The sequence below is a fragment of the Varanus komodoensis genome, unplaced genomic scaffold, assembly GCF_004798865.1.
Source record: "Varanus komodoensis strain SLA01 unplaced genomic scaffold, ASM479886v1 scaffold27, whole genome shotgun sequence".
Classification (NCBI taxonomy): Eukaryota; Metazoa; Chordata; class Lepidosauria; order Squamata; family Varanidae; genus Varanus; species Varanus komodoensis.
The window spans coordinates 4,172,778-4,195,464 of NW_025335701.1; the positions used below are offsets into that span (position 1 = coordinate 4,172,778).

Sequence of the window (22,687 nt, forward strand, 5' to 3'; positions counted from 1 at the left end):
AACTTTAAATAGTGACAACTGGTTTGAGTGAGCATCAAGGTATCAAAATCATGCTTCCATTATTACCTATAAATATTGGTGGCTATGCATACACCTCTTCCATTGTTTTAGTTATGTGCTGTCAAGTTGCTCCTGACTCATGACAATGGTATGAGTGAATGGTCTCCAAAGTTCTCATCCCGACAGCCCTGCTCTTCTAGGCATTTTCTGCATTCACCATACTTTTAGATATAAGTTGCCAAGAGCACTCCTCCTATGAAGTCCCTCCTTTCATTGTTTATATATTCCGACAAGTCTTCTGGTTGTATTTTCCCCCTAGTGTCACAGAGTTAAGTTCCTTAGTGATTGTTGTGAGCTGTTATCTCCGTCCCACAATCGCCTCCTCTTCCCTTCCCAGCAGATCCCAACAGGAGGCTTCCAACTGCAGTCTTTTATTGTGACAAGGCAGGCCAGTCAGAGCTGACTTTGTGATACTGAGTAATAGAAAGGTTATTAACAAGAGGCAACCACCAAGTTAATGATCCACATAATTGAATATTTCATTTACCTCATTCCAGAGAGTTGGTTCCAAACCAAATTCCTCTCCTTCCTTCCTCACCAAATGAAGCTGGCTCCACCCTGAGGGAGGTTCATGCTGCTTGTCCTCTCATTTGACCTGGCATCAGCCACTGGGCTAGTTGAGTGTAACTCCTCTCCCGGTCTGAGCCCCAAGCCATTCCACAGTATCTCCCCACAAGCAAGAGACTGTCTGGTTCTCACCAGCTGCTTGACTTACCTTCCAGCTCATTGGCCTTGGAAATTCAGCCAAGCAATCCATCCCTGCCTCTTTTTCCAGTTCAGATTCAGAGTCTTGGAATGTTGCATTTTGGGAAGTGGGGGGAGTACCTATTTTAACTACTTAATATATTGTACCGTTCACCTGCTGGTGTATTAAAAACAAAAGCAAAACAGAACTGTCCAGAGTGGCTTTTTTATTATCCTGAAAATGTAATTTGATCTTTGGTCTCTTTCATGCAAGTTATTCATCTATCCTTTGACATTTAACTCTTCCATCAAGGGAAGGGAAAGGAGAGGAGGGGAGGGGATTATGCATCTTTAGAATTCATCCTAAATTACTAACAATTTACTGCAAGATACTTTCTTATTTTTACTGATGGTTGAGCACTGATGGCTATTCTCTCTCTCTCTGAAATAAAAATGAAATACATAAATTATTAACTAGAAATGTGCAACCTTTGTGCTTTAGTGAAGTCAGTATATTGCATTCAGGAAATTCAATCCACCATAAAGAAATGTGCATTTAGGACAATTGTGATTCTTTTCTTCAATATTTCTAGTGTTCCAGGAAAGAAATAGGATTCCTACAAGAGTGGCAAAGATTAGCTTCAGCACTATTAAGAACAGCAAATAAACTTTTCTTTCATTTTGTGATGAACTTAAATACTTATAAAAGGTATTCTGAAAATGAAACTTTTCCAGCAGAACTTTTTAGTGTTGGGAAAATCACTGGTCATGGTGAGTAAAACTAAAAACAAATTATTGTGTGTTTTTCATTACATCACATAACCCCCAAGACTTTGTTGTCTTATGAATTCTTTTCATTTTTTTTCACAAACTAGTGTAACAACAGATACCTACATGGAAAAATGTGGAACTCTCGAAAAATACACAGGGAAGAATAAACTTAGTGTCTCCTGGCAAGATCACAATTTTTGATGTCTGGCTAGTTGGGAGAAAAAAATTCCACTGAAATCCATGTGAAATGGAATTGAATGCTTCTGTTCAGAAAAAACAGAAAGGCAGAGTTCATGTTTTATCAATATGATGAAGGATGAAGTAATGTTGATGAAGTGAAATGAGTTTTCTGTAAGCAAGAACAATTTCTTAAGGAGACTGGCTCTAGACGTTGCCACTGCATTCTACCTAAGGTGAAATTAAATATTCATTTCTGACAAACACCAAAGAGGTTTTGAGAGAAGCTGAGCATGTTTCAGTCAGATGAACGTGATTTCTCAGATGCATCACACAACCCAAAGTCATGAATGACCTTGACACCATAGGCTCAGTTCAATTAAGCTCAAACATCTGCTTCCTCATAATTAGAGAGAACAAGGGAGCAAACTGCTTTGGAAGGTAGTGGGTCTCTCCACTAATAGTCTTTAAATGGAGGGCAGGGGTGGTAATTGCCAGGCTATTCTGTAGCAACATGACTTATGGATCCTGCTTTCAACCAGGGATTGGAGTGGAAGCTCTCCTACATCCATTCCAATACTTGTGTGAAAGAAGAGGGGGAGATGCCATGCACATAATTTCAACACAATTTGCAGAGAGAGATCCACATGTATATGATATGCTGATCACATACATTATGTATGGTCTGTGAATGAAAGAGAAACTCACACATACAAGAATTCTCCACCGCACTCTGGAGTGGTCTCCTGATCATAAAAGAGAATGGAACACTTTTTGGTTGTGTAGCAGCTGCTGGAGGAATAGCTAGATCATGGCAGATGCATTGAATTGGTAGACACGAGTGATGCTCAAATGCTAAAGCAAGAATTCACAGAAGCATGACGCTAGTCCTGTGAGTGTCAGGCAAGTTAAACTAGTATTTCCCAAAGTGGGCCCCTTTCCATACCTTGCAAATTGCTTCCACAACTGAGCAGTCTTTCAAAAGTAGTTTGCAATACCACTTTGAGGCCAGCTGTCCAAAAGAAAGATAATCACCCTGCAAGATTCTTGGCAGCTCTCTATTTTATTACATTTTATCTCACTGTACTCCAAGGACCTCAGGGCAGATTGTGGCTCTCCCCGTTTTATCATCACAACAACCTTGTGTTGTAGGGGAGGTTGCTTGGATGAGCTTCATGGCTAAATGCGTTTCTTAACCAGAGCTTCTTGTACATTGAACTCAGTTTTATTCAGTATTTTGTGTGCTTTTTATAACCATGTATCATTCGCGTTGCAAGGCCTTCAGTGCAGACTCGGTTATATAGCCACTTGTATGGACAAGGAGACATAGTCCAAGTCCAGCAGAGGACTGGAGTCCAGAGATCAGCAGGAGGAAGCCAAGGCATGGGAGTTGATGTGGCTACCTGAACAGGGGGGTGCTCAGCCATGGGAGTCAAACCTGGGACAGCTCTCGCGCATGGTCTACAGGGCTCTTGGGGGCTCCCATAAATCACTTGCAGGAGGCTGGCCATGACTCCATGGAGGAAAGCAGGCTTGGCTGTGCCTTCCATGCAGCAAGGCCCAGAGGACCTCCTGCCTGAAGCCCTGAAAAGCCATAGCCGGCCACTGTCAGCAATCGTGAGGCAGGACTGAGCAGCTGCTTACGTTCCCACCCAGTTTCTCTTTAGCCTCTGACTGGCTACAGCCCCTCTTCCTGCTTCTAGCAGTGTGATGCTGTCGGGCAGAAAAGCCCAGGACATCAGCTCTTTCTCTCTGAAGTGCATCCTGGTGGCTCAGAGCATAAGATGCCACCTGAAAGTGCCAGGCACTACCTGCCAGGTAACATACAAAGACATGACCTCATGAGGATGCAGGTGACATTACTCTGAAATATTTATTCAAGATTTGTATGAGTACCAAACATAATGAAAACAGAATATTTTATTATAAAACGTATAAAATAATTAAATAGTACACTTTATATTTTGCAGGATGCAGAAGGTCCTTTTACACCTGAATTCATACTTTTTTGCAAAACTTATTTGCTCTGTTGCTTACCTGGGAAGCAAGTGATGAAATAAAAAGAAGGGAAGGTACATGTTAATAAATTAATATTTTTTACATCAAACAATAAAAACACAATTCTAGGACAAATGTTGGCAAATACCAACTGGGGAGGAAAATAGCCCCAGTTCACTGTTCAAGAAATTGAGTACTTAAAAGCTGAGATATGATTCTCACAACAATTTCTTAAAGCAATCAGAGTTTATTACTATTTCAGTGGCTGCAGAGGCAACCGCTAAACTGCCCACTGTCTCCTATTAGTGCCTGTGTGGCTACTTTTAGTTTAGAAATTTTACTTCAGCAAACAGCAGAGAGGAACTACATTGATCAAATGAAGCTGTGGTACTAGACAGATTTTTTTAAAATGTCCTTTTCAGTCATTCCCCAGAAAATTACATTACAAAGACATACTTGAGGGTTCTTTCCTCTCACCTAACTTAACAGTTTTAGCTTTCAGGATATTGTGTCCTGATTCCACTGCACTCAGAATTGCAAAACTCAACAGCACTGCAAAAATGATTAGTTGCAGCATGTACATGCTAATGAAGCCTATTCAATTGGATCAGGGGTTTTCATGCACGCACGCACAGCACACGCATGCATGCACAAACATGCACACAAAACAGTCAGCCTGGTATTGCTTGTAGTGCGCTGGAACATTGTTGCCTGGTTCTGAACTGAATCTGGACACTCTCACAAACAGCACGGATCCTAACCCTGGATCCAAAGCTCTGACCGCAGCAAGCAAAAGCTCTTCCATGTCGGCACAGAATATTACTGGTTTCCCCATTTGCAGCCCTCTGCAATCTGTCTCCAGGTGGGCAGCAGACCTTTCAGAGTAGCCTTTTTAGGCAAGGGAAGGCAACTGGGATGGTTGGGGAGAAACTGGGAACCATTCCTACATTACAAGAAGTACTCTCTGTTTCCCCAGTGGAATTACTGGATCCAAAGGACTGAATATACTGGAGCAGCAATCACCAAACTAAATCATATTATTTAAAATATTGATAATATAGGTGTGTGCAATTTCTCCTTTGGGGAAACAGCTGAGTTTTGTATTTTTTAAAAAAGAAATCATGAGTATTCGCAAACAACATACACATTTTGCAAGAACTGTGAGTTTTCAAAACCAGACATAGCATTAAAATATGGGGTGTTCATGGCAATTTGGAATACTGTCACTCCTTCGTTTCAGCATTAGTGACAAGGAGGCATGATGGCCAGTGGGTGAGTGCTATAAATTATCCCAAGTATGAAATTCTAGTTTGTTCGTGCTACACAGCAAGGCTACAAAGAAAGACCCCACAGAGTTCTGCTGGATGGGCAGCTTGAGTACTGCCTGCCTGTCATGTGGCTAGTGAGCCATGCCTGAGTTTCTGTTCAACAGAATAAAATCCCATGTGTTACAACTCTTGCTTTCCCAAGAGTGAAGCAGAGAATCACCTTCTATCTCAGCCATGCACCACAGATAGCACCATGCACCATGGACAGCATGGCCACACATCATCCCAAAAGTACTTCGTCCTTGTGTCAAGGGAATGTGCTTAACAGCCACTGAAACAGCCAAGAGACCTCTTCGCGGTTGTCATGTTCTGTGCACATGGCTGAGAAGAGCACCACGCAAAATGAGCCCTGCAATTTAAGGAACTAGCTTCTGACACCAGCAGAGGGGTTTTCCCCTCTGCCTTCAATAGCAGACACCAGACAAGGCAATTCAAAAGAAGGCTAAACATCTTCTAGTGTTCAATAATACCCTGCATGTTTGGTAAAGATCCAGACTTGTATATTCACTGTTCATCGAAAGTTGTACCTAGCAAATGTTGTTCTGCAATGTCCAGCCTTCTTCCATTGGCACATCATGAGATGCTTTGTTTTGAAAGGCCTTACAGTAAAGTTCACTGGAAGTGAGGGACACACCACTCGAGTGTCAGAAATGAAACAAAACCATTGGCATCAATTCTTCCATGTGCATGACTTGCAGCATTGCTTGCCATAAAACTTGTGGTTGCAGACACCATGCTGGGGAACCAGGTGGCACCAGCTGAAGAAGTCCACACAGGAAGGATCATCTGCAGTGGCAAGATTCCAGACAAACATATTTATTGCACAATATATCTCAAGAACATTGAAGCTGGTTGATGATGTGCATGTTTAATCATGGTTGCTCATTTGTGTACTTCTGCCAGGCTTTTCCCTCCAGAATTTCCCTCAGAACTTATGCAGTTATTCGCAAGATCCACTAATCACTCATATTCACTGATCAGTTTAATGCAGGAGTGACAAAACTTATTTTCTTTGAGTCTGCTTTACCACAGCCAAAACCAGTTGAGGTCCATATTTGAACAGTGGGTGTGGCCAGAGCCAAAACTGAGTAGATCCAAATTGCAGAGAAGCAGAAATAAAATGAATGATTTTTTGGAAAGGGCTCACCAAGGTCTACATGTGGTCCTCAGGCTAAAAGATCCTTACCCCTGGTGGGATGGTATGAACCAGCTCTCTGAATTTAATGTTTTATGTTGTGTTGTGTTTTGTCAAGTGCCACTATACTGCTGCAACTCAAAGAGCCGTAGGATGGGCCCAGGGCAGTGAGGGGACAAGGAAAGTTTATTTATGTGAAGGTCTGGAAAAAGTCTACAAAAAGAATATAAGAAATCAGGTAATGCATTTATCCCCCTGAGATTTCTGTTTGCTAACTCTGAAATATTGAACAATTTTGGATTATGGAATGAAATGATGACTAACATGTTTAAGGCAACGTGTTCATATACTGTTACCTGGTCTTTATATCCCCAAAATGATTCAAAAAATGTAGGGTCTAAAGATTCTTATAGACTAAAGATTTAAAAATGTCTCTAAATGTAGAAGCCATGAAGGAGTTTTTTAATCCTCTCTGTAAAGATTCCCAGCACAGCTCTTTCTTCCATTACTTATTAGAACTATTGACCAAATGTAACTTTTACTAGCAGATATTTAGGGATGTCCCAGTCATGCTTAGAGGCAGCCATCACAACACGTGTGGAGCAAGCCTGTGTTTGCTTTGCCAAGGCCATAACAGCAACCTCAGAGAAGAGGTGCAGCACTGCCCCCGGGAGCAGGTGGCCCAGGGCGGCACCTATCCTGCTGGTGCTCCAGCCTGCTTCCCTTCGCAACCAGGGGGCTGCAGGCAGGGGGCCAAGCCTGGCCACTGAGCTGACTGCAGGGCTGGAGGAGCACTGCCACACTCCTGTCTTGCATGGGATGCCAGGAATCCTCTCACTTTGAGGCTTGCCCATTAGATTGCCAAGTTTACTTTTATATTTTTAGTTTAATTTATGTTATGTTATGTCGCGAAGTTGTGCCTAACCCATCGCGACCCCATGGATAACATTCCTCCAGGCTCTCCTGTCCTCCACCATCCCCCGGAGTCCACCTAAGCTCACACAAACTGCTTCACTGATTCCATCTAGCCACCTAATCCTCTGCCTTCCCCTTCTCCTTTTGCCATCAATTGTTCCCAGCATTAGGCTCTTCTCCAGGGAGTCCTTCCTTCTCATTAGGTGGCCAAAGTATTTGAGTTTCATCTTCAGGATCTGGCCTTCTAAAGAGCAGTCAGGCTTGATCTCCTCTAGGACTGACCGGTTTGATTGCCTTGTGGTCCAAGGGACTCGCAGGAGTCTCCTCCAGCACCACAATTCAAAGGCCTCAATCCTTTGGCACTCAGCCTTCCTTATGGTCCAACTTGCACAGCCATACATTGCAACTGGGAAAACCATAGCCTTGACTATACGCACTTTTTTTGACAGTGTGATGCCTCTGCTTTTTAGTATGCTGTCTACATTTGCCATAGCTTTCCTCCCAAGGAGCAAGAGTCTTTGAATTTCTTGGCTGCAGTGCTACTTGTCCACTTTTCCCCAGTAGCACACTGGACAACCGACCTGAGGGGCTCATCTTCTGGTGTCATATCTTTTTGCCTTTTGGTACTATTCATGGGGTTTTCATGGCAAGGATACTGGAGTGGGTTGCATTTCCTTCTCCAGTGGATCACCTTTTGTCAGAGCTCTCTGCCATGATCTGACTGTCTTGGTTGCCCTTGCACAGCATAACTCATAGCGTCATCGTGCCACACAAGTCCCTTCACCACAGCAAGGCATGAAGGGGTTAATTTAATTACAATTCTGTATAATTTTATAAGGAAACCCAGTTATGCATGATCTATTCTATGTTTCTAGAATAATCAATGACTTAAATCTGGAAATGCATTACTGTAAGTATTATAAATTTCCCAATTTTCCCAAATTCTCCAATTTTCCTTGGGAAAAAAAGCAAGAAAGAAATGCTTTTTTCATGACTTGAATGTTTCTGGAAATTTCACATGTTGAGTATTAATGAATATTATCTCTTACACAGAAGTGTGAAAATGCAGTTTCATGAAAGCCCCCTTAAGGACTCCCCTGTTCAGCTATATCATGTACCTATAAAGAAACCTTTTCAGATCTGGTTGAATAACCAAACCTTTCGGTAATAACAGCTGTTTTTAACAATTACTTGAAAAATAAATGAACATTAAAAAAACCCCCAACAATATCATGATCCTCCTCCTTTTGGCCCATGTGGAAAGAAAGTCATGTTCTAGAGACCTCCTTCCACTTCTCCATGCTGGCTTTCCTTCTCAAATGCTGGACACAAGTTCACATCTGGTTATGTGGAACCTGCCTGCACATCCCAGCAAGCAATCCATGTTGGCTTGCTGTTCTCTCAGTGCAGAATACGCAGCATTTTCTGAGAAAGCAGCTAACATGTCCCAGGGAACAAGAAAGAACCTCCTGGGGAAATACTGTTGGAGAAGTAGAGCAGGAGACTATGTTACTGGGAATAGCTGGGTGCATGGAACAGCATACAGCAAAACTTTAGTGTGGCTGGGAAGAGGGCTGGTGAAAGGGAGGCCATCTATGTGCCTTCTATGATGAATGTTCTAAATTCTATTTATTTCTGTAGAATATCTGTTTTTGTGCAGATCTCATTTTGGTATAAAATATTCACATGACCAAATCATTCTAGTTTGGTCCGAACTGTTTTATGCTTTATAGTTTGTTCTTAGCCAAATAGTAATGAATAATGTGGATGTTTTATAAGTACACTGAGATCCTATAGGAGCATTTAAGCCCAGACATAAAGCTGGGAAAGATTTACAGTCAGGTACACCTCGTAGGCCAGGGGAAAGCCTTTTGCTTACCCTCAGAACTACTGCAGTAGTCCCTAGCAGAGGGAACGGACCTATATTTAAATATGCATTTATTCACATGCACGCACACATGGACTGCCATTCCCTTGTGCTTTCAGGTCCAGAGCTTGAAATTGATGGTACAGAAGAAACATTACTCATTTGTAAAACTCACATGTTGACATAGCGCAGTTTGCCAGCTTTTGGCCGAAGGCTGCATGATCTCTTGTGTCTTTAATAGCTCCCTGGCAAAAGGAAGCATGGCTGTTATGGCTTCCCCTTGACAGCTGTGCAGTGGCAAGAGAACTTACATGTTCTGAAGTTTTTCAAGCCATAGATCCACATAGGAACACCATACAAGGCAGAGTGCTGACGACTCAGACAATTCTCGGGCCCTCAAACTGTTTCTATCCAGTTGCAATGACAACTCTGAGATCTGTTGGTTGCTCTTCCATTTCTGGGTCAGCCACGGTATGCATGACCTTCCTTAAGTAATATTTGCTTTTCCCTTCCAAGGGAACCATGCTGACCTATAAGCTATGAGTAACAGTACCTAGTAGAGTGATGGAAAAGAGGAAAAACTGAGCAGAGGAGCAGGCCCAGCGTGTCTAGGGAAAAATATTAACTCTCCCTGAAAGGCCTGTTTCTTTCCCGCGATCTTTCCCCAGGGCCTAGCTGGGCTGGAGCTCTGCGGTGGGTAATTGAGAGTGATTGGCTTCCATACAGTTCAGCACAGCTGGCTGTGCTTGCTGGTGGAGACAGAGACTTCGAGCACAGTGAAGAGATAATTGATCTCTAGGGCCCAAAGACCCAGTTTCAATAAAATCAAAAGGACTTCCACAGCTGCAGGAGTGGGAGGGGACAAGGCTGAAGCAAAATGAAAAACAGACATTGGCTACGAAATCCAGTTAGAGGAAGAGAAGTAGAAAAATTACAGCATTGAGACAGAAGGTGCAATATTTTTTCAGGGAGAAAGATTAAGGATAGGTGAAACCAGTCCGAAGAATTCCTTAAAGCAACCCATTACTGGAGATTCAGAGGCAGTAGTATTTTGCATGGATTTTGCAGAAACAGTGAGTTCTTAGGCTCAAAACAATAATTTAGAGAGAACTAGGAAGTCAGGAACTAAAAGCCACCCTATCAGTTAATCCAGCCAGGATTCCACTGATTCTGGTAGCTTAGGACTAGGTTTTGACATTCTCCTCCATACCCCCAAATATATGGCTTTGGCAATGTTTTGTGTTCATTTGCCCACAGTTTTAGTAGAATTCCCTTGCCTGAGAATTCGAGCATTCCATTATCTTTTCTTTTTCTTTTCTGTATCAGCTCTGGGGAACAAGGGAAAATTCTGCTATACATTTGCTTTAAGAGACAGATGTTTTTACCTTTCTTCTCGGGAGCAAGGCAGAAGTTGGTATTGCAGGCTCTTGACATTGCAGGCTTCTGATGAGAGGGGCAGCCCACAGCTGGCTGACCCTGGCGAAGACACTGCACTGTCCGTGTTTGCACTCCACCACCACAGGTAACCGTACACTGACAATGGAGAGAAATAAGTGGTTTTAGGCCTATGGTCATTTCATGTTCTTTCAATGAGATCTTCTCCATGAAGGTCTCACAATGGATACTGCACACAGAGAGAGATGATGACAAGGACACTGATTCCTTTTTGTTTCATTGATTCTACCTGTGCTGTCAAACTATCTGTGAACTTCTAGAGGGTTGTGGCAGCTTATAAGGCTCAATCCCATACAGTGGACATCTACAGACACTTGTGCAATATCCAAATCAGACCCACGTTTGCCATGCATGAAGAAGTAATCTCTTTGTTTCCTGGGGGTCTGTAAGTGCTTAATGGTGCAACCATGGATGAGCCTCAAATGCCCTTTACTTCTCAACCGTAGCTACTGGGAAACGTGAGTGGGAGCATGTGATGGCCTCACAAACTTCCTGTGGGTTTTTCCTAGGCACCTGGTTGACCATTGTGAACACAGAATGCTGGACTCAGGAGACCCTTGGTGTGCTCCAGTATGGTTCTTTTTATCCCCTGCATTGAGATTGAACAAATGTCAGCATATGTGCAAAGAGGTATGTGTGGATATCTGTTTGCCAAGTTTTAATGATCCTCCCCTGCCTTTTTATGAATCACAACAAGTAAAGCATCTATCCTCATTAGCAGTAAATCCTGTAATACTTTATTTCTAAATAAATGCAGTTAGGATTGGGGAGTGAATCAAATTTTCCCCCTTGGCAGTCTTATTTCGGAGAAGATTCACTGATTCATTACTTTATACTACCTATTGTTATAGATCTCAATAAAGTTGAGGTTTTGAGGAATGGAGTGTGAAACATTCTTTCAAGTGCTCTACCATTCAGAGGTTTTCATGTGCAACCACTCAGAGCTAAACCTTAAAATCTGTTAACCCGCCCTATGCCGAGTATATATTTAAGTGCTGAAAGATAAGTGCTTAAGAATGTTGTTTGTTTATTTCTGGAGTTGTATTCCCCCAGAGTAGCTTGAACGTTTTAGGCACTGCTCGTATATTATATGCAGAGATGAGAGAGAACTGAGTTATTACAAGTGAGAGAAACTTCCTGACATTATTTTCAAGAGACTTCTGAAGCAGCAGCAATGTGCATGAATTTATCGGTGGCATCTGATTATGAAGCTTAAGCATTCAAAGTTGCATGTATGTACTACTGAATAAACACTTAGGGTGTGTGACTCACACAGTAAGCAAGGCCCAACTAGAGAGGCTTGTGTATAAGACTTTAGAGAAAAATGCAGACTTATCCAGTAATCAATCACACTATTTAAGGAATTCCAGACAGTCTCTGCAGTTCCCTAAGGACATTGTGCATAAAGATTTGTAATGGTTCAACCACAGTGCAAAGAATGACATAGAAAGGACCATGGAATGTAGCAGAACTACAAGAGCAGAAACACAGGGACTTCCATGAGTTTCCAAACAAATGAATAGGTCACAAAGATAATGCTGCTGATATTGTTCCTTCTCAATGCTTGCTCTTTCTGCAAGTGATAAACACGCCACGGCATTGGTTCAAGGAGCTTTCAGATGAAGCTTGTATTGTACAATCACCCTCCTTCAAAAACAATGTTCCATGAGGGCTCCAGACATATTTTTTTTTCACATTTGTAACCCTTCTGCATTTTCCTACTGCTTCAGTCATAATTATTTCTTATTCCCAAATATCCGTAAGTAAAATATTTGCACAATGCCCTTTGATTGGGAGCACTAGGAGTGGAACCCACTCTCAATGGACAGGAAAACAAGGAAGGAAATACCTGATGTGACTCCATAGGAAATGGAATATAGTTTCTTACTGAAATTGCCAATTTTGGAGGGGATAATAATCTGGGAGGGGGCATACAGCAAAACTGCAGCAGATGATCAGGGCTGATTTAACTCATGGTGAAAACCTTTCTGAACTCAATCATTTTAGAATGCAGGTGAGAGGAAATTGAACATCCGCACATTGGCCTGGTCATCTGCAGTGAAGATTCCCAGCTGCTTGTATGTAGGATTCCATATTCTCAGGACCTGTCTACAGTTACATTCCCCAATAATCATAAGAGCTACCATCACGGGAGTTATATGCTCATGAACAATGGCATTGGAAGAACATGAGTGCTGGGAAAGAAAATGTCTCCAAAATGGCTATTTTGGATTTCCATGTGAATGCCCTTCCTTACCTGCCCCCACGGTGAAGAATACCATCCTGACACCCTGTTGTACAAAGGCTGCAGAGGACATGCACCTATATTGCATACATCTTCTAGGTCAATGTTCGGTCTCTTAAGATTTCGACATCGTCGCTGTGGGAAAGTGATCAGTTTGCCACTGACACTCTTCTCACTGCATTGCATTTCTCTCTGCTTCACCCCTGGGCCACAGGTGGCAGAACACTGTGGACATCAGAGAATGGGAATGAAATTCACTTAAAGATATTGCATAACTGATCTCCAAATAGGAATTAAGAAGCAGGCATGGCGGCGGGGCAGGGAGGGTGGGCAGGCATGCAAATGCTCCAGTGGGTGAGAGAATGTATGTAGAATTGACTTAAGGATACTGAAAAAGTTTGATATGCTTGAACATATATTTTAAAAGTCAAATAGGGAAACAGTGACTGCCCTTTAACTTGTTAAAGAAGGGAAAATGTGCTGCTCACAAACTATTGTAATGATTTATGAATGATTTATCAACAGTAGTGAATGCAAAGATCACAACAAACAGAAGTAAAATGTGCTACATGCAAAGATTACAGTGAAAATACAGTCGTACCTATGAACTACAAAGCTGTGTGACAGTTACTTGCCAAAATTACACCATGTGAAGTAAACTGTTACTGAGCCCTATCAGAAACAGTATTATGAAAACTGTATTATACCATCAAGTGGAATACTTTTGACATACCAAAATTATAGTAGGTCCAAACTAACAGCAGTTTGAAGTGTTACTTAGCTCCATTTAAACTTTCTCCAGACCAAATCAGTTAAACATAATTATTTGAAGCTTTAAAGTATATAGCAGTACTAATATTTATAAAATATGAATATGTATTAGAAAAAATGTACTTGTCCCAAGAGAGTTCTGAAGAGCAGACCTTTGCGAACCAAGAACATAACTCAAAGTCCACATAGGAAATTTGATCCAAGGAAGAGAGAGAATATTTACAATGGAAAACGGTGAGCTTCACCATTGAGTAAAACAAAATACTGATGAAAAATTGACTCAAACTGTTTATGAGCTAGCCATATAGACCAAAAAAAACTAGTTCAGAAATGATGGCTAGCTACAGCTTTAAAAACAAAAGAGACATGGACAAAGGAAGATGTTCCCATATCTTCTCAAAAAGAAGACAAGTTATGACCCCATCAGCCTCAAAACTAGCAAAAATTGGTTAACCAAAACTAAAAAAGCCTGGCAATAGACTACAATTTTCTACATTGAAAATCTTGGTATACATTAGAAGGTCTGTATAGAGAAAACTGTATGAAAAGCACACAAGCTAAATCTGATGTTTTTGGCACTCCTGGCATGCCCTGGCCAGCTATTAACATGCATAGGATTGCACCCTTTGCCGTGCGATCCAGAAGAAACGGGAGAGGATTTGTCAGAGTTTTCTAAGTGTCCCCTGGCATGTCCTTGAGATTTTCAGTGAGCAGAACCTGCACCAGTGGCCCCAAGAGAGCTCCAAGTGAGAAAACGAACACCTGCTCAAAAATCCTGGCTGTAAAGCGGGGCAACATGATCACCAAACAAGTAACAGCAGATGCCGAATCCCCATGAAATCATGCCCCTCCTTTGAATCTATTATAAAATAATGCCGCTACCTCACCTCACTCCACGCAGAAATAACCCATTGGAGCCGGTCATTTTTCGGGCATCGTCCCAACACACAAGTCTGCTGCGTTTCTGGCTTTGCCTCACTGTTGCACATAACGTCCGGCAGGATTTTCAGGGAGGAAGGCCCCCCACTTTGGCAGGAAACATCACGTTTTGCAGTGCCTCTTCCACACGTCTTGGAACACTTTATAGGAATGGGGAAAAGGCTGAGGTTAGAGAATTCATGTTGACACTTAACGTCACGGAAGGACAATGAACTGGATAGGCCTCCATTCCCCCCTGGGTCATTCATACCCCCCTTCTCTGAATCGAACACGAAGCAATGCATAAGGGATTCCTGGGGACTTTGCTTCTGGTCTTGCTTAGCTTCAGCATGTTGGTTGCATCGTGTCCCACTGCACCATGCTCAGGCCATGTTTAGGTGTCATTTTCAGGATGCATGTGACCATCTTGCATCCTTGGCCATCAGCCGAGACTGGCAAATGCCTTAGGCTCAGTTGAAAACCTCTCTTCTTGACTATGCTAACTCCCTGGGTAGGTTATGACACTGTGTCATACTTTGGAAGATGGCTCAGCAAAGAGATTTGCTTGGTTCCTTTTCCATGTCCAAGGCTTCTGTCTCCAGGCACTTGCTGGAATACCTTCCCGAAAGAAGGGCATGTGCCCGTGTGCACTGAGATTTTTCCAAAGCCTTGGTGCTGCCAACTATACCTCTGACTGCAGTTTTTGGCTATACCATGACACTGGGGTGCCTGGAATTATCGAAAAAGAAGACGATGCCTGTCATTTGTCTCCATAAATGCTTGCTTTGGAAAATGAATTTAGGTGTACTGATGCTAATAATACCTTTCTTTGTCTATTGTAATCACACTTTCCTTCTTTAGTCCACTACTACTGAATAGTTTACTTCATAATCCGGTGTACCACCAGTTCCTTTCAGAAGTGTATTTCTATTTGTCTACCGAGTATATAAAATGGGCTATATGTAATGGCCCCATCTTCAACATTAATGTTCCTTCTGGGTCTTCCTCGCATGGGGAGCCAGGTTGCACACACTTCTACATTGGCGAGGCAGAACCAACAGGCAGGCAGACATTAGGCAAATTATCTGCAAGCTTGCCTACCTCCTTCCCATGTGGCCAGGCACTTCTAAATAGGCGCCCTTAAAGCCATCCCAGTAGTGGCTTCATTGTTCAACGGTGAAAACATGCATTATGCTGTCATTCAGGCGAGTTTGTATTCAGGCGAGTTTGCATTCTCTGAATGCAATCCCTATCATGCCCCTGCAGCTTAGCCAATATGATCCATTAGGGATCTTCATATGTCCCTCTCTGTGCAAGGCCGTGACAGCTGTTTCTGTTAATTACCTGAGACCATGGGCCAGGACTCCATTCGGGTGGGCAGTCTTGGCTATTGCATGCCTGTATTTGTGCCGGAGTAGTTACTGGGCAAAGAGCATGGGCTACAATCTCCTCCTCCCGAAAAGCCTTTTTCTGGACGCACTGGATCTGACGGCTTTGCTGTCCTCCACCACAGGGCTGGCTGCAAACACTCCATTCACCTGCTAACCAACTTCAAGAAAACCTGCACTTACTGGCTACAGCCACCCAAGAAGTAGACAATGAATTCCAAACAGGTGAAGTCTATACATCAACTATGGTTATAGTTAGTGAAATATTCCATTAAGTACTCATAAAGTGGGAGCAGTTTGCTAGACACAACTTGGTTTGAAGTACATATTCTCTCCTGGTTACTATAACCTAAAAGGATGTAAAGGATGTAGACATAAGCACTGAAAGAAAAGCTATCAGAACAGGACAGGCAAACCGACAGATGTTTGATTGTCATTCTCTAGCCATTCAGACCTATGCCCATGTAGTTTATACCAGCTTCCTCCAATCTGGTGCCCCTCATGTGTCATCAAACTGAGCCAACATAGCCAATAGTCAGGAATGACAGGAGGTGGGAGGCATTGAGATTGGAACAGCTGCTTTATCCAAAGCAGGTCAAGTATTTGTTGTTTCCAATTTAAATAGTTATGTATCCATCTATGCTGGGGATCATCTCTCTCGTGTGGCTTGATATTGGTGCTTTTCCCACAGCACAGATACACATACACCCCACACATGTGTACACACACACACATTTATTCTTTTCCCTAGTTTGTTCTGAATTGTGTAAAAATTGCAAGGCTTGAATACAACTTTGGGTTCTGTACATTGTTTGGGTTTCAGGCTCTGCAAATTAAGTTCAAAGGGCTGATTCTTAATACTGCTGCGAGGGTGTCTCCTACAGCAACACTCTGCCTACTAGAAATGATACTGCAGTCTACATGACTCAGTTTACCTGCCATGTGCTGCAGTCACATTTGCTGTGAATCCAAAAGACTAGCTGGATGTCTTTTGGTGACCTCCTTGGTTTACCTCTGGCAACCTGCCCTCTAATCCCCAGGCCCAGTGGCTACCAGCTGCCGTTGGTTTAGAGTGCCACCCAATGATGTTCCCAGACTTAACTATCTCTGGTTCTCAATCCAACACCACATCTCTCCACATCTTTGGCTCAAGTTTCAAACAGAGGAAGAAAAAATAGCTTGCTAAATTCAGCAACCCTGTTATTACTGTATGGAAAATGTAGGAGCTGCCCACTGGCAGATGATTAGAAAACATCTGCATGAAGAAGGGCAGTGAATTAATCAACTGACCGCTGGCAGACAAACATTACCCTCAGGACATGCCAGAGACTTCAGAGATTTGGCAGAACCCTTTGCCATCCCCCAAGCAAATGCGCTTGTTAACCTAAGAATGTCAGGCTGCACATCAAGCAGATTCCTTTGCCCAGGCCCTGTTGATTCTCGATGGGCAGTTATTTCTTGTACACATGAACTCACTAAACTGTGACTTGCACACTTACTGAAGAATCGCATTACTTAGTTATGCAGGCAGCTATAGGCACAAATCCCCCCCTAAATAGAGATATACAAAATCCCTCTTGAAACGTGTCCCCCTTTTCACACACATGCTAACTAAGGTGACTGCCAACATTTTGCCCACGAGAAAAGTTCACAGCTAATTTAGGGGATTCTACCTTGTTGAAACATCTGAGAGATTTCATGGAAGCTAAAAGAGTTTCACTAACTAGCACTGCTTCTATTCCCAGTGGGAGAAAAACTTCCATGTGTACCAATGGGGCCCTTCCTGCCATCATGAAGAGCAGAGACCCCACACTCAAATTCCAATAGGCACAATCACCACATGGCAGCAAACTATAGATTGGCCCGAATCTTGAAACTGTGGGGAACATGAGTTCCTCTTGTGCATTAATCGTGTGATTAATAGCACTCCTGCTTCAGTTCCCCATAAACTGCTGCACAGAGATACACTGCTTCTGATAACAGAGCTGGCATTTAGCCACCAGGACTAGAAGCCATTGATAGCCTTCTCCCCTATGCTTTCGTCCAATCTCCTTTTAATCTCCAAGCTGATAGCCATCACTATTTCACAGAACTCAAGTCCACAGTTTAACTATGAGCTGCATGAAGAAGTACCTCCTTTTATCTGTCCTGAATCTTCCTGCAATCAGCTTCATGAGACAATCGTGAGTTCTACTATTATGGGAGAGGAAGAAAAATGTCTCCTTCTCAACATTCTCCACACCATGAATGTCTCTCCTCATTTCCTTCTTTTCTCTTAAGCTCAACAGCCTCAGCTTTTATAGCCTTTCCCCAAATGAGTCGCTCCAACCCCTTTCAGTCACCTCTTTGTACTTCTTCCAACTCTACAATCATTTGGAGGAGGTGCCCCTGTCATCAGGCTCCACCAGGCAGGCAGCTGAAAATGCAGAGCCATCTTATTCCGTGTCGTCCTCACTGAATTTCCAGTGGAGTGGGCATGTTGAAGCAAAGCTACAGAACAAGTCCCCCAATGCTTATCGTGCCATAATAAAACTTTCCTGAAGATTGTAAAGCCTTTAAAGTGTCTCAGGATTTTTGCTGTTGTTGTTGTTCTTGCTTATTTGTTCTGTTTTTCATACTGAACAGGAAGTGAAGAAGAGACATTGGTACGCTTTTGTTCCTTGGTGCCAAAACTGATTGGCGTCGGGGACTAATGTAAACCTCATTTACTCAGGCTGTGGGAGAGGGTGGAGGGAAAAGGGTGTCACTTCGGACCTGGGTGCCTTGACTCTGCCCCTTGAGCATCTATGTGCTGAAGGGGGGAGCAGAACTTCCCAAAGAAAACCTTGGGCATGTACAGGGTCCTGATGCAAACAGGAGAGGGTTTCTGCTGGAGGGGGTCCTAGTAAAAGACTTCAGATGGAACCTTTCGCATCTACACACTCAGCATCAAAGTGCAGGCAGAGCTTCCACACCCCAGCAAACACGGCAACTTGTGTGGCTTTTCACCAATTAAAATAAATGCTATGTTTTAGAAGCTGCCAGCCACAATTAAAAGACAAATACAAATAACCTGCAGAAAGCTGAAAAAAACATAAAGGAAGGCTTTTCTGTCTGCAAGTACCAGAGCCCATGGGTACAGAAATAAATGTCTGGCAGAAGATTAATCACATGCAAATAGATTATTTGGCTAGGGAAATTACTTCAAATTAGTTAGCAGACAATGGCGTGGCTCAAGGCAATGCAATGAAATTGCCGAAACTGTCACATGATATGTTACCCCAATTAAACCTTATCTCTGCCTTCCTGTGGTTCCATTATGATTTCCTTCTGGATTTAGGCACTACGTGTGTGTGCATGTGGTGTGTTTGTACAAGTGATACTTGTATATACAGAGACAAGGAGATAAACGCAGGGAGCCAGACACTTTTGCATAAAACTCTGGGCTATTGGTGAAATCTACTCGGATACGTCAAGTGCGCTGCCTGCTGTGGACTGCGTGCCTGCACAGAGGGATCTGGGTCTTTCCCCTCCATTTAAGGCCGGCACTAACCATGGTTTGTGCATAAGTTTGCTCCCAGAACATGGCAGACTTGAAATGGTGGCACAAGTCTTTCTATCTCCTTTTTAATTTCTGGTCTTACAGCCTGGTCCTATTATTCAGCTGGGCTTATTCCCCGGACACATGAGCTTTTTCAGGAAGAAGCCATCAAAGCCCTTGGAGTGAAGAGCCATGTTTCAGAGGGCCCTTGTAAAACATCCTCAACAAGTTTCATGCCTTAGTGAGTCCACCTGCTTTCCACCATTCCCGCCAGTTGCTATTGTTCCTCCGGAGACCCCTGCTCAATGGCTTTTGCATGACTGCCAGTGTGGTGAAGTGCTTAAGAACACTGCACTGAGATTCAGGCAATCTGGTCCAGTCCCTGCTCAGCCATGGAGCTCACTGGGCGACTTTGGGCTGGTCACAGACTCTCAGCCCAACAGACCTTGCAGGGCTGTTGCTGTGGAGAGTTTGAGAGCAGGAGGAAGAGAACGATGTAAGCTGCTTTGAGTTCTTAAAAAAGAAAAAAAGATGGGATATAAATCTCATTAATAAAATATAATTAGAAGAAAAATGCTAAAAGAAAGCACCAACATCCTATCTCCAACCTTTAAGAAGGAGTAGCAGAGAAGGGGACCCACACTGTTATCTCTAGCCACAGATCCCGGCCCAGCCCCCTAGGAGAATCCAAAAATGCTTCGCAGTCCACAGCTGCAATAGTCCATGATTCCCTGTCCCTGAAAACCTATGGAAACATGGCCTCCCTCATTTTATCTGAATGGGCTTCACCCAGCTTAATGGTTCTGCTGCCCTTTGGCTCTGTTGCAAACACTTGAGCATGGAGACGCTCACTCTGTGCTTAGTCCATCCATATTTCACATTTGAGCTCTTCAGAGTTTCTTACTGGGTATCCAGAAACAGGAGTCCTAGCAGGGGAGGGGAAACTTCGTTCTCCATAGTTGTGCATGTAGAACACAACAGAACAGCGGCTCAGAAAGAGAGAGAGAGGCAGGACTAAATCTGCCACACTTACTAGGCTGGGCAAGGGCTCGTATTGCATATCTTTGTTTCTGTTAAGGGCTTTGTCCTTGGGCCACAGAAAGAGGAATTGACTTGGGTACGATGATCTTGTAAACATACAGCTTTTGCTATCAGGTGTCCTGCAAGAAATAAAATAAACAGCTCTTAAAAGGTGCTATTAGGGAAGTTCAATATCTATCACAGAACTGTAAAAAGTGACTGACATGGTCTTGCGGGGCATCATCCACCTTCGTCTGGCGGTCCTCCACCATCCCTGCCAAGACCATCTGGGAGAAGCAGAATGCTTCACCTCATGCTGAAACATAAAGGAAGGGGACATTGCCCAGCTAGACGCAGCTGGCTACTGTGCTCCAGGCCTGCGGATCTAATTTTGGCAGCAGCCAAAAGCAACCGCAGCAGTTCTCTGACATTTCCAGCCTTTTCCTACAGAATGAATGTGAATGGTTGGGGGCGTAGGGTGTTTGGTGAGCTGTCTCTAATATCACAAGTCTTTTATGATTCCAGTATATGCTGAGATCCTCTGATAGTTAGGTTGCATCTAAATTTAACAAACAAACAAACTATCCAGAAAATTCTGCCATGTTTTAGCAGCAATATATATTTGAGATATATTATAGAGGGGGAAAACTTGGCCGATAAAATCACTTTTTTTCAAAAGGAATTCAGAAACAGAGGACTGATATAAGCAAAATAAAAGATTGGGCTCTATTGTCCAGACCTTTGTACATTCTTAATGGAATGTTTGTGACAGACTTTGAATCTTAGGAGTTCTTCAGTGGGTTTTATATTGTAGCATAAGTTAGCAACTTATGGCCAGTTGTATGGCTGAATATTACTATATTCACTTTATTCTATCTCAGTTGTTTCTGTAACTATTGATGTTACATTCACATGCCTGCAATAAAAGTATGTTTTTTAGTATGTATGTCTTTTTTCAGTTTTGTAATCAATTTTGCAAATCCCCAATTTTAAAAAAAGAGAATGAATTAGTTCAAAATCTATACCAATGAGTTAATTGCTCATTAGTGGTTAACATGAGAAGGATAAAAATCAGTATGACAATATTGATAAAATATTAAATTGGAAAATACAAGTTCATTGCCAGAAATCTTCATGTCATTAATGGAAGATTTATAATTTTCAGGTTTCTCCAAAGTTCAACTTTACTATTAAGCAAATTGAGTTAGTTGCCTCCAACAGCTAATTTTTGGTATCATGAAAAGGCAGGAAATTTTTATTAATTATTTTATTGTTGTTGTATTTTTTCTGCCAAAGAAGGGGAGAATTAGTGCAAGGCTTTCTGCCAAAATGATTTTATCCAGCTACAAGTACCATGAATTATACCGTGACTTGAAGGCAGGCAGGGAAACAGTCCCTGCGAAACACCTTGGGCCACCCCGACTCCCTCTCAGGAATCAATTACTTATGGCCATTAATGATTGGCTGTAAATTTTCATTGCTTCTACAGCATGATTTACAGTAACTCTCACAAAAAAAATTTTTTTTGGCAATTCAGAGCAAATTTGTGCAGTCTGAACAATTCATATAGATATACACAATTTATATGAACCGGAAGCTAGAAACTTGTTATTTTTTGTTATGATTTGATTATGTAAACTGTCCAGAAAGCCATGAAGCTATTGCAAAGGTATGCAAGAGTGTTAAGTAAATAAATAAATTACATAGCTGTAGTGTAATTTATGCAATTTTTTCTTTATGCAATTTTTTGCAAATTATGCCGTTTTCAGCTTCCAGATAGCACAATTTTTGAAGCTGTCAAGAGACTTTTAGTATTGGGATGGCATATAAAAACTTTAAGTAAATAAATACAATTATTTCTGAACATTTTCTCAGTATTTGAAAAAGTATGCCAAGCACCTTCTGTCTTGCAGGAGTAACAGTCAGGGTTATGATTAGAGTGGATATCTATGATGATGTTGATGGGGCAGAGACACTCCTAAAGGTCAACTACTAGAAGCAGCAGCAGCTCAAGGTGACACTGGTGGAAGATCTTTCACAGACAACAGCAATGATGATGCTCAAGGGAACTCTTGCTAGTGTTCCATATAAAGCAGCAATGGTAAATTTGAATTTTCTTGTCTTGAAAATCCTATGATGGAACAATCCAAAAACAGGAGATAGTGCCAGATGATGAGACTCCCAGGTCAGAAGGCACTCAACTGGCTATTGCAAAAGACCAAAGGAAAAATACGAATAGCACAGTCGTTGATGGCATAGATCAAAGATCAATGTATAAAGGGAGTCTTATGGCCGACAAGCACAGTACTTGGTCTGAAAGAATCAAAGTGGACTGGAATGAGACATGTTTAGTCAGAAAAACACCAAGTGCTTATTCTAGAAATGACAGACGCAAAAGAAACGTGTGCAAGATGTAGCATGGGCAGGAAGGAACT

At 42.4% G+C, this 22,687-nt stretch overlaps 1 protein-coding gene across 1 annotated transcript in view; it reads right to left on the reverse strand.

Annotated features, from left to right (window-relative positions):
* Nucleotides 1-5,688: 5,688 nt before the first annotated feature.
* ADAMTS18 (ADAM metallopeptidase with thrombospondin type 1 motif 18) overlaps nucleotides 5,689-22,687 on the reverse strand; it is a 118,439-nt gene continuing 101,440 nt past the window's right edge. Inside the window, exons 18-23 of the mRNA XM_044433901.1 lie at nucleotides 20,266-20,392; nucleotides 15,669-15,873; nucleotides 14,294-14,485; nucleotides 12,648-12,860; nucleotides 10,321-10,468; nucleotides 5,689-5,804 (exon numbers count right to left, since the gene is read on the reverse strand). Coding sequence (XP_044289836.1) covers nucleotides 5,689-5,804; nucleotides 10,321-10,468; nucleotides 12,648-12,860; nucleotides 14,294-14,485; nucleotides 15,669-15,873; nucleotides 20,266-20,392 — 1,001 coding nt within the window. The remainder of the gene's footprint in view (nucleotides 5,805-10,320; nucleotides 10,469-12,647; nucleotides 12,861-14,293; nucleotides 14,486-15,668; nucleotides 15,874-20,265; nucleotides 20,393-22,687) is intronic.